The following is a 13,099-nucleotide window of genomic DNA, read 5'->3' as shown; positions in this document are numbered from 1 at the left end:
AAATTCAATATTTTGTTAGGGAGAAGTTTACTCTGTACAATTGAACATTTCATGACTTGCCCGATAAATTAATTAACATTTTCTCATAGATATGTTAATTAATTGTAGCCCACCAGCATACGATGTTCTTCAAAACATATGAAGTTGTAAATTATTTGTACCTACACATAATTGCTTAGCTTTCTTTGCTAATATATGACAACACTGTAGATGTCACTTTGACGGGATGATTAATAATATCTTTAGTTTTAATCAGCATCACTTGCCCCACTGTTGTTTTGACCCCTGAAAGGATTGAGAGAATTATACCATGTTGTTCAGTGCACATCCCCAAGGGGAACTCAAACTGCTTGATCATACCACACCCACCCCCTCCTCATACAAGACTCCCATGACCTTCAACCTTTGACCTTGCTTGCTGGCATGCGAAAGAGTGGAAGTCATATCACACTTCTTTAGATAAGGATCTTGCCTTCCAACCCTGAACTCTGTGGGTCTAGTCTGACAAAGTCTGGTCAGTATTAGCATGTTTTACCATCAGAGAGATATGAAGAGAGGTTTTTTTTCCTTGTAAGACTCAAAACATAGCATTAATCCCTTTGGAGGAGTAGGAGGAAATTGGATTTCCCCCCCAGATATCAACTGAGCTTGTATCCACATAAAGAGCTGCTAAATCATCGCAAGGACATTCACCACTAAACACAAATATATTCTAAGCAGCAAAGAAGTAAATCCAGTTTTCTCTCTAAAGATGACCTATAGTATTGTTGAGGTGATGTTCTGGTCCATCCACCTTCAGTTAAATTATTTCTCAAATGTCTCTACTTGCTTTTAATGGTAAGTGGCCTTCTGTGTGTCCCTCCACCTTCCTGACTGTGTTTTGCCTTCAGGCCTGTGTCGCCCGACTCCACAACGTTAATGGATATAGACGTCTGGCAGCATTACAGATTTGTAAGAGCTGATAACTCTTGTGCTTCAGTAAAAATATTATACTAGAAATAAAAGGCGCATGATTGGGTTAGAGTGAGGAATAACATATGACAATGAAGCCCAAACACAGTGGGCTGTAAGTAATCATGCCCAGAATCACAGCAAATCCATATTCATCATGATGTATACTCGGTTAGTTATCTAAAGGATGTTTTAGGATTGGAGTTCTGGCTCCTTGTATCTTGATCTTGGATGAATCATCCCTCCAAACACCACACTTCCTTCACAGACCACAATTTAAATCAAGCTGCCTTTAAGCATCATGCTCAATGGCGATGTTTTTTTACAGCAGCCGCGCACTTGTTAGAAAACATCGATACATGTTGTGTCCACTCTTCCTTATCAAATAACCTTTTCTTTTTGCGATATACACTCCCAGGGTTTTTTTTTTCTATCTGGGCAGACACTGCAAGAGTTTTTATTCTTGTATGTTGTAATAACCATTATTATGGTAATCTCTCTCTATGCACAGGGAAAATCTATCACCTCTGTGTTCACATTGTACAGTTTTATGACAGGTTACATTGTTGGAGCCTGGCTTTGTCTGTCTACCACTGAAAGCTTCAGTCTTCACTGTGATTATAGTCCGGAAATCCTGTTTGCACGAAGGTTTTCTCAGCCACTCTAAAGGGCAAACAAATCAGCAACCAGTTGTGCTGGCTGTGTAAGATGACAGTGGTTTGACAAGGGTTTGCTTCGAAACGTAGTTTCAACAATGGCGGTGGTGGTAAAGCTAGTTGAAATGATATAAATAGTTGTAGGAACTGCAGCAGATACTGAGGAGTTGAAGCCAGAGTCTGCAATGTCTGCAATGGTCATTTCCTAACATGGTGTTTCACTTTGCGTACAAAGGGGGAGGGTCTCTGTTGTTTACAGCTTGGTGAGTTTCGGTGTTCAACACACATCATGTTGTCTATCCCCAGTGAAGCATGTTCAGACCCATATATTCACACAGTGAATTTGGGTCTGTTGATACCAAGCTAATGATATTGGACAGGTAATTAGAAAAATGTAAGTATTTACATATGACCTATTACTGCATGGCAAAAACTGTTTATTTTGTGGCTCTCACTTTCAAAAGACCCCGCAATTTCAATTCAGTTTCATTTATACAGCGCCAAATCACAACAGAAATCATCTCAGGGCACTTAAGACAGTAAGGTCCTTACAACAGAAGCTTATAAGATTATAGAGAAAAAACAACAGCAATTCAACAAATCCCACGAGCAACAGCTGTAAGGAAAAACTCCCTTTTAACAGAAAAAAGAAACCTCCCACAGAACCGAAGGGGAAAGCAGAGAGAGAAAAGAACAGCAAATAAAAATATATTAAGCACAACCTACATTCATTTCTCTGTCTGTTTTACTCATTACTAGCTCCTTCAAGTAGCCCCATGGGCTAAACCAAAAGCCCTTGAAGGCCAAACATGATCATGGGAAAGGTACGATAGACTTCCTTTAGCCTGAGACCGACTCGCCACTGTGATAACAACATCCTTCGAACCACTGCTCCAACCGACTGCATCACTAATCAACAGACTCCTTTTATTGTCATCTCACAAAAGCGTTGATTTAATCTGTGAGGCATCAGATCATCGGAATGAGCAGTGACTGCAGTCATAAGGAATTTGTGATTTGGAGTGTGATACCCACAGGGTGCAATGATATAAAAGAAATTCAGAGCCCTGTTCAGAGATATGACCTCGCTCTAAACCCTCTACATAGACAGAGTGTGGTCTTTGTATCTTTGGATGGGATGAGTCGGTGAAGACAATGAGACAAGTGCTGGCGTGGCATTTAGGTCGATGGGCCAACAATGTCTATAGTGTGGAACTGAGATGATCTGATTATGTGGCTGACAAAGTGGATGTCGGCGTGCGTTGTACTGTCCACTCAGTGCTGGACAGCGAATATGTCCTCACATAGATTCTATTCACTTCATCATGACCCCTGGGCAACGCACCCCATCACTCAACTTTACTCTCGACAGAAGTCCATGATAAACTTGCCCAGTGTTTAGATAGGGTCATCCCGCAGCCATTTGTTAAATAGCTGAAAAATAAATCTCTAAACAAGTAGAGTTATTGTCGTATTAAAAGAATAGATCAGTTTTTGATCAATTTCACTTTTTTGTCCGTCCAAATCAAAGTAAGAGTCTTATGAAGGCCTCATCTCTTTGCGTTCTTGCTGAGTTTCACAAACTACTGTTTAATGTTCAGCTCACCAAAATTACAAAAAGCACCAAACCATTCAAAAATACTCTTGAAAACTCATTAATTAATTGTTAATAAGTAGTAAAGTGTAAAGTATCAGCCTAGTTAATACACAGACCTCCATGTTGAAGGTGTTTGTCAGCTGCATTTTTGTTGTTCTATGATGTTGTTGTATAAATGAAAGCCATGCACCTGAGAGTGTGATGTTTTGAAACAGTAAAGCTAAAAGAAACAGGCGAACATGTTGGGAAATATGCTTACTATGCTAAACTAACAGGCTACTGGCTGTAGCTTCATATTTACTATATAGTGTGGTGTAGGATCTTCACATCTAGGAAAGAGTATTTCACAAAATAAGAAACTTGCTTTAACTTTACACATCTAGGTTGATGAAAGCGTCCATATGACAGATTTTGTGTAGGAAGAAGCCTAAAATTGTGGTATTATATTGGTTTTATATAAACAGAACCATGTAGCTGGGTTGTTTTAGAGCAGCGATTCCCAAACTAAGGTACGTGTACCACAGCTGGCACGCGAGGCTCCACAAAAGTCTTAAGGAAAGGCCAATAATTGCACTCCAACTGGCCCACGTCGAAAAAACTTGCCATTTGATTTAATTTGTTTTAAAAAAATGTATACATACATCACATTATAATGATGTAAAAATGAGTTGTTAATCATTCAGATGTTTTAGAGATCAAATTATCTGTGCAAAGCCATCACATTTGACATAACATAACAGTAACGTTGGCTTGATACAGTCAGATTTGAACTCCCCTGTTGTTAATTTAGGCAAAGTGGAATGAGTTTAGTTTTTGAAGAAAAAAAAAACAGTCAAGACAAGTTGCAGTGCCAGACCTGACAGTTCAGAGGAGATGGAGTGAGCAGTTCTGGCAAGAGCTGTAAATCTCGTTCCACTGTAAGTGTATTAATAGGGATACGGTCAGAATGACAAATAAATGAACCTTGAACCTTGAAACTTGAAATGTATTCTTATGTTGCCTTATTATCACTTAGCCTTTCTGGGGCTATTGCATGGTCAAATCAGTAGAATTTTATTTAATAAATTTTTTTTGCTATCTGCAGTTGGTAGTGTTAGTTGAGACATTTTGTTTGGTACAAAGCAGCACATGGTCTAAAAAGTTTGGGAACCTTTGTTTTAGTGTATCGGGACCTTAATTTGATGATACAAGTAAGTACACCATGATCTGCAGTATTTGACTGTGAAAATGTGAGCTTACTGTCTTACCTTGACAAACTGTGTCAGTGACAGAGGTGCAGGTTTGAAGCACTTCATCCTCGTTGTCGCAGGACGCGCAGGGGATGCAAGGGTCTCGAGAACTTTCCTGGTCCGAGTAGGTGTCCCCGGTGCACTCCTCACACATTGTGTCATGGCTGAGCTCACAGCTGAGCAGCATGCCCTGGCCTTCAGGACATTTAGTGCAGGGTTCACAGTGCTGCGATATTTCATTTAGGTAGTAGCCGTAGTTGCACACACAAGTGGCGTCGTTTGAGTCGGTGCAGGGTGTGTCCATGCGCAGTAGACCTGTGCATTGTGTGCAGGGCTGACATTTCTCTGTGTGACTGAGGTTTTCTGAGAAGGTTTCACCTGAAAGTTGAGAGAAGAAAATGGACATTGAACTTTTTATCTGACCGACAGATGTCTACTGTTTCTTTAGCATCCCTTTGAAAGCTAGGTCCTTCTTGAAAAAACAAAAACACATTCAAGAAAGAAGTAATTTTCTTCAAAGTGCTATGACGCTTCAAAGTCATAGCACTTAGCCACCCACTCCTGCTGCTGATTGGTCCGCCCTTCAGAGTGGCTGTGCAAACAAAGAGAACAGGGTTTCCAGACCATAATCATGGTGAAGAAAACTGAAGCTGTGAGCTACAGTTTGGTTCAGCCAGACTATGGACATCTTATGGTAACACCAAAATCACAAGAGCCAATGATGTGAATGCTGTCCACTGTCCACTTTCAATAAAGGCTAAATGTCAATTCTGTAGGCTTGTGCAATTTTTCAATATTATGTCAATATCATGTGACTAGATACCGTCTTAGATATTCTAAGTGATTCTAAGTGCCCCTTTTTTCCATGAGCAAATGTGAATTATCTTTCCTAAAATCACATAAACATAGAAATTCAGTTTTAGGGTTAATGATTCCAAGAACAAACATGAGCAGTGACCACAATTTTTTCAGATAAATAAGTTAATTACATGACATATGTTTCATAAATGGTTTGAATACATGTAAGATTTCCTGGGACAGACATATCTGCAAAGGATGGAATCAATATTGCATGTTTTATGGAATTGTATTTCGACTGGATAGTGAACTGGGAAACACACTAAATTATGCAACAGACCCATTTGTAAGAGCAGCTTGTGTGTATGTGTGTGTGAGAGACAGAAAGAGAGGGAGGTGGAGGGGATACACTGTGAAAGTACGACCTCAAAATGTTTATCATAAAGAGTCTACATTGTTGACAAGCATATTCTGTATAAATTCTGGCACAAAGGCCAAAATATTATCCAGTTTCAGCTTCCGGCTCTCATTGATTTGCTGCTTTTCTTTGTCTAATGCAATCATAAACCTAATATGTTTAGTTTTTAAGTGTTGGTTGTACAAAATAAATAATATGATGCCATAAAAAGTTGGGTCTTTAGAAATGGTAGTTGGCATTTTTACTAGTTTCTTATATTTTATAGACAACATTTTACTGATTAATCAAGAAAATAATTTTCAGATTAATCCACAATGATGGCAATTATTATTAAATGTAATATAAGATACTAAATCGTCTGTTTATGGTCAAATGTAAGTTAAAAGGCGTCTGTGAAATTTTGGAAGACAGTAAAAGAATCACAATTATCCAGAGCCATGGGATATTTTTAAATGTGTCATTTGGCTGACCAACAGTTTAAAACCTAAAGATATTCAACATATTATCACGGAAACCAGAAAATATTCAAGTTTCAGAGGCTTGAACCTGATCATTTTCAGGATTTGGGTTTGAAATCGACTTAAACTATAAAGCAATAATCAAAATTGTTGCAGATTGCTGTCGTTTCAATTCTGATTTCAGCACCAAACTAAACTAAAATAAACTAGTGTTTGGCAGGAGACTTTGAGGCTGTTGGCCTGCAGTCTCCGTGTAGACCCTTTGCAGCGCAGTATCTCGGAGCATATCGAGTTTTACGCTCTGCGTCACTGGCCCACCAACCTTGCCGAATGCTCAGATGATGCAGAGATTGAAACAGAGATGAGGAGAGATAAACACTGAGACAGAGACATAAAGCGAAGAAAAGAAAGCAGAGACGGTGTCATTTGAGAACCAGATGAATCCGGGTGTGCAGTTCCTTCTTAAATTGATGGTGTCAAATGTGGCTCCATCACATTTTTGCTTAATTACATCTTCAGAAGTGGACTAACTGTCGTCCCTTCTCTCTATGCGGGCCTGTTGGTGTCCAGTCATATAACCCACCTCTATTCCAGTGTCCTGCAACACCCTCCCCATCTACTCAAACAGACGCGCGCACACAGACTCCCCTCACTCCCCCTCCCTATGAGTGCTCTCAGAGCCATTATCATAATGCCATGCATCAATAATGCAAGTCAATACATTAATAACACTAGCCTGCAGCAGCGAGGGAGGGGTTGGAGGGGTTGGAAGGGGTTGGAGGAGGAGGAGGGGGTGATGAGGTGCAGGGAGGAGGGGGAGTGCAGATGGTCTCCTTCTGGCTCAGCATATCATATCATAATAGTACTTTCGCTGCTGGTCCAACATTCAATCCCATGCTTTGTTTTCACCACCCATAAAAGGACTCCTGACTTTATCCGCTCTGGCTACTGCGCAGCTTGTGGTGTGTGTGTGTGTGTGTGTGTGTGTGTGTGTGTGTGTGTGTGTGTGTGTGTGTGTGTGTGTGTGTGTGTGTGTGTGTGTGTGTGTGTTTGAGTGTGTTCTCCTGGACATGTTTTTGCATGCGTGTGTGTGAACTATTAACGGCTGGCTGAGACATTCGCCTTGTCTCCATTCCAGCTGTACAGCTGTACTTGTTCTGTTTCATCTCCACTTATCTGCTCATTCATCCAAACTCCTCCGTGTGTTTCCGCCAGCCGTCCTTTTTAGCACTCCAACCAGGCTCCTGTTAACTATCTGTACTAAATAAAGCCTGGACACTTTTGGAAACACAGTCTGTTTCTTACAAGGCGATGTTTGTGCATGAGAAGCTATCAGCTGACAAAGATATGCCACCGGGGGGGTGGAAGTTGATGTTGAGAGAAAATTAGGCGGCAACATTGTCATAAATAAAATGTGCCTGTTTCATTAATTTTTCTAACCCTAGAGAGGAAAACTAAAATATTTCATAGGCCAAAGATGCAAATGAATATTTCAGCTATAGTTCAGGAAAACTGTTAAGCTAAAACAACCTGTTCAGGTAAAACAATCCTGATTTTAAACCTCTGTAATTGACAGTTTGATGAATCCAAAGCCCACCTGTAATAAGCACGCATGAGCGCACCCACAGATGGGCGCACTGTTGGTTGTGAAACCACTGTGGAGGTAAGTTTACTTAAAATAGTAAATAATGTAGCCCAGATTTTTTTTTTTAACACTTTTAGTGCAGTCATCAATATAATCATGCAATTTTCATCAATTATTCTAGATTACTTGTCTAAAGTGTTTTTGTCTGATTTCAGTCACATGTTCTGGCAACTGTTTCACAATAAAAGTCTTGTGAAGGGTTTCTGTCTAATGTAACACTAGAGGGCTTTTAATTTGAAATGGATACATAATGTGTAGTGTTTTAACTTTAACAGAGCAAATGGTAGCAGATAAAAACGAGGCTTTGAGTTGACATCTTAAATCAATCGATAGACCTTAAATGTCAAGATGACAACTTTGATTAATTAATTTGTTTTTCTTGTCTCTATTGCATGACAGATAATTAATAGATATTCATATTCTTAAGCACTTCAAGCACTCAAACAGATAAGGAGAACTAAGAGCATTTTAGTTCCTCACTAAGAAGAAGAGAAGAAAATCTATGGCCCGCCATTCCAGTGCGCTCCAGCAGCACCACATTTGTGATCTTCACGACATGACCCACGTAGAAGACTTAGAAATTTAGAAAAGGCCATGTTTGTATCGCAGTGCAGAGCTAACTGTTATTCCAGCTTGTTTAGCTATAGCTTGTGGTAAGCGGTTAGATTTGTACTTAATTGTTCGTACTTTTAAACATGTTTTTTTGTTTGGGTGTTACGAGAGAAAAGGCTTTTATGATGAACAGTAACGGTTGAAGTTTTTGGTTGAAACTTTCTTTGATTGCTGCAGTTGTACTTCCCCCAGTCTAATAATATAGTAAAACCTGGTCTCTGATTTAGTGTCAGGCCTGGTTACCATGGAGCGGAAATACCACACACTGAAAGTGTTTGTTGTGAAGGGGACTTTTTTGTAACCTTCAACACCACAAATAATGTGTGCAAACCAAACATGCTGACATTTGCAACTTACATAAGAACAGACAAACACTCCTTTTTTTTTCTTTTTTTTTATCAGTTTCATGCTCTTTTAGTACTACTACTGAATTATTGGTTCTGAAGAGGTTAAAAAAAGAAACCAAACATTTCATAGTGTTACCAATCCCTGTTCAGGTCAGGGTGTAGGGTCAAATTATTGGTAGAGGATTGATAACCAAGCTGTAAACAAGTTGTTTACATCCCCTGTCCCATCGTGTTACAGATCTGATCTAATAATGTTTGATGTGTTCTTAAAATGTCATTATGACGTTATCTGATGATGGAGAGTCATCTTAGTTGCATGTCTCTATGTCCCTGAGTGAGTGCAGAGCCTGTCTGACAGTTTTGAGAGCCTGTCGCTGTCTGTTGGTTCACATCCAAGCACAACAGGCATTACAAGACTGATAATTATCACCCCTGAAAAGATCTATGTTGTGCAACAGAAAGCAGCAACCCGCCAAGCCTTCTCTTATAACACTCCTTTTGAGCCTGAATAGAGCAGAAGATCATTTATGATGGGCAGTTCAGAGTTTAACGTGTATAGCTATATTAGTAAGATGTTAAAAAACACTTATAAAAGCATATATCATTTCTAAGAAGCCCTACAAATCCACAAGACTAATTTATCCAAGTCCTCACTCTCTCTGACTTCTCTCACGACCTGCAGACTGAATCATTTCTTGACTGTGGGGCTCCTTGGCTCGTGGTTTGCCATCCTTCACTGACCCACGGAGGTTTACAGCTACTTCCTGGCCTGGACGCAGGGAATTCATACAAGGGAAAACTCTGGGAACCTCGTAGGACTGGCTGTGGACCAACCCTGGCCTCTGTAGGCTGATGGTGACCTTAAACCTCACATACAGTGCATCCGGAAAGTATTCACAGCGCTTCACTTTTTACACATTTTGTTACATTACAGCCTTATTCCAAAATGGATTAAATTCATTTTTTTCCTCAAAATTCTACACGCAATATCCCATAATGACAAAGTGAAAATAGTTTGTTTAAATTTTTTGCAAATCTATTAAAAATAAAGAGCGAAAATATAACACGTACATAAGTATTCACAGCCTTTGCTCAATACTTTGTTGAAGCACCTTTGGCAGAAATTACAGCCTCAAGTCTTTTTGAGTATGATGCTATAAGCTTGGCACACCTATTCTTGGGCAGTTTCTCCCATTCTTCTTTGCAGGACCTCCCAAGCTCCATCAGGTTGGATGGGGAGCGTCGGTGCACAGCCATTTTCAGATCTCTCCAGAGATGTTCAATCGGGTTCAAGTCTGGGCTTTGCCTGGGCCTCTCAAAGACATTCACAGAGTTGTCCCGAAGCCATTCCTTTGTTATCTTGGCTGTGTGCTTCGGGTCGTTGTCCTGTTGGAAGATAAACCTGGGGAAGGTTCATCTTCCGACCCGAAGCACACAATTTAATCAATTTTGGAATAAGGCTGTAATATAACAAAATGTGGAAAAAGTGAAGCGCTGTGAATACTTTCCGGATGCACTGTAATAGAGTTACTAAAAACCTTTAAAGTTAAAGAAGACCTTAAATATCTTTTTGAGCCCTTCAGTCACCAGTCAAATCTAAACCTACAGTGCTTACCATCTTATTCACTGTGATATAACAACTTGTCTGATCTTCCACTGCAGTTTTTTTTTCTGTTTTTGTAACAACCTTTGGAGCTGGTCCCACTCTTGTATCCTCTCAGCATCCCTGTTGTCATTAAGTCTTTCATTCGGACACAGCTTCTCTCCCTACATGGTAAAGGCCAAGAGAAGGGCAGTAATGCTGAAGAGCAGATATATCTGGCATCTGGTTTACTTCAAAACAAGCATCTGAATCCACTCTTTACATTAAAACTAAAATCTGATTCGGGACTTAAGACAGCTTCAGATGCACTGCTGGTTACCCATAGTTATTCCTCAACCTTTAGTCTGATCCAAACTGATTTTGAAGTCTGATATGTTGGGTAATCTCACAATCTGTGATCTTTTTTTAGCTGCACCATGAGACTCTAGGGATGGTTATATCGGTTGCTTTAACACTTAAATCCAAGCGGACACATCTAGACAAATGTTTGATGGAATACCCTTAAATTCAGGGACCCAGACAGTGAATCCTAATGACTATGGTGGTTTTCTGACTTTTTATGAAGTACCTCCGGCAGATCAAAGCTTTATCCCATTAAAAAAATCCCAACATCCTCCGGATGGATTAGCACAAAGTTTGTTACAGAGATTTATCACTCAATATGTCATAATGATTTTGATGATCCCTGGATTTTCTCTTAACCCCCATGAGGTGGATATTTTTGGCTCAGAAATAAATGTCTGTTTCGATGAACAAGGAAATTTGATACAGACTTTCATATCCGACTCAAGATAAAGTATAATAAATCTTTAGTGATATTATACAAATACCTGAAACACTCATGACTTCCTCATCATCTGTTTGTTTATTGCTCACAAGTAAGCAGTAGCATGCTAACAAACTATGATTGAGACCATTGTAAACATGCTGCTTCACATCACTTGGAGGATGTCATGGAGCAAGTGGGATAAATAAAACTGCAGCAACCTAAACTACTGTTAACCAAAGGCTGTTAATGTAATATTAATACAAGGTAGCTTTGCAAAAACTACAGAAGGCTATTATTATGTCCAGATTAATTCACTGTGTTATGGTCCAGCAACACGATTTCTGAATAGTAAATCCAACTTTGGAGAATCCTACATAAACGGCTTTTTGAACCATGTGTTGTCTCCAGGGACAGGAAGTACAGTGGAGGGTTTCTATGAAAAGGAAATAACTCATAGAGACTGTCAGCAATCTAACATCTTTATGTGTCAGATGGAACACTAAATTACAATCAGTGGACATCAGAACTGAAGCACCGAACACATGACATACTGACATGGCTACTCTGCATTAAGGAATGTGGCCACTACAGCTCGTTCATATAAGTTCAAGAAAACATGTGCTTTTGTGTACTGCTGCATGACTGTGCATTTATGTACATCGTAAATTATCTGCCTATGTATATACAGTGGTGTGAAAAAGTGTTTGCCCCCTTCCTGATTTCCAATTCTTTTGCATGTCTGTCACACTTAAATGTTTCAGATCATCAAACAAATTAACATATTAGTCAAAGATAACACAAGTAAACACAAAATGCAGTTTTTAAATGAAGGTTTTTATTATTAAGGGAGAAAAAAAATCCCAACCCACATGGCCCTGTGTGAAAAAGTGTTTACCCCCTCCTGTTAAAACATAACTTAACTGTGGTTTATCACACCTGAGTTAAATTTCTCGAGCCACACCCAGGCCTGATTACTGCCACACCTGTTCTCAATCAAGAAATCACTTAAATAGGACCTGCCTGACAAAGTGAAGGAGACCAAAAGATCCTCAAAAGATAGACATCATGCCAAGATCCAAAGAAATTCAGGAACAAATGAGAAAGAAATTAATTGAGATTTATCAGTCTGGAAAAGGTTATAAAGCCATTTCTAAAGCTTTGGGACTCCAGCGAACCACAGTGAGAGCCATTATCCACAAATGGAGAAAACACGGAACAGTGGTGAACCTTCCCGGGAGTGGCCGGCCAACCAAAATTACCCCAAGAGCGCAGCAACGACTCATCCGAGAGGTCACAAAAGACCCCACAACAACATCCAAAGAACTGCAGGCCTCACTTGCCTCAGTTAAGGTCAGTGTTCATGACTCCACCATAAGAAAGAGACTGGGCAAAAATGGCTGCATGGCAGAGTTCCAAGACGAAAACCACCGCTGAGCAAAAAGAACATTAAGGCTCGTCTCATTTTTGCCAGAAAACATCTTGATGATCCCCAAGACTTTTGGGAAAATATTCTGTGGACTGACGAGACAAAAGTTGAACTTTTTGGAAGGTGTGTGTCCCATTACATCCGGCGTAAAAGTAACACCGCATTTCAGAAAAAGAACATCATACCAACAGTAAAATATGGTGGTGGTAGTGTGATGGTCTGGGGCTGTTTTGCTGCTTCAGGACCTGGAAGACTTGCTGTGATAAATGGAACCATGAATTCTACTCTCTACCAAAAAATCCTGAAGGAGAATGTCCGGCCATCTGTTCGTGACCTCAAGCTGAAGCCAACTTGGGTTCTGCAGCAGGACAATGATCCAAAACACACCAGCAAGTCCACCTCTGAATGGCTGAAGAAAAACAAAATGAAGACTTTGGAGTGGCCTAGTCAAAGTCCTGACCTGAATCCTACTGAGATGCTGTGGCATGACCTTAAAAAGGCGGTTGGTGCTGGAAAACCCTCCAATGTGGCTGAATTACAACAACTCTGCGAAGATGAGTCGGCCAAAATTCCTCCTCAGCGCTGTAAAA

The 13,099-nt window shown here is 39.9% G+C and overlaps 1 protein-coding gene across 2 annotated transcripts in view; it reads right to left on the bottom strand.

Moving 5' to 3' along the window:
* The window catches only part of ngfrb (nerve growth factor receptor b), a 34,534-nt gene that overhangs the window by 15,955 nt on the left and 5,480 nt on the right, over positions 1–13,099 (bottom strand). For both annotated transcript variants that reach the window (XM_069155599.1, XM_069155600.1), the window contains exon 3: positions 4,452–4,811. In XM_069155599.1, coding sequence (XP_069011700.1) covers positions 4,452–4,811 — 360 coding nt within the window. The remainder of the gene's footprint in view (positions 1–4,451; positions 4,812–13,099) is intronic.

The sequence above is a fragment of the Embiotoca jacksoni genome, unplaced genomic scaffold (genome assembly GCF_022577435.1).
Source record: "Embiotoca jacksoni isolate LCO1_2020_lvr unplaced genomic scaffold, fEmbJac1.0.p SCAF_20, whole genome shotgun sequence".
Classification (NCBI taxonomy): domain Eukaryota; kingdom Metazoa; phylum Chordata; class Actinopteri; family Embiotocidae; genus Embiotoca; species Embiotoca jacksoni.
This window is presented reverse-complemented; position numbering and strand designations above follow the sequence as displayed.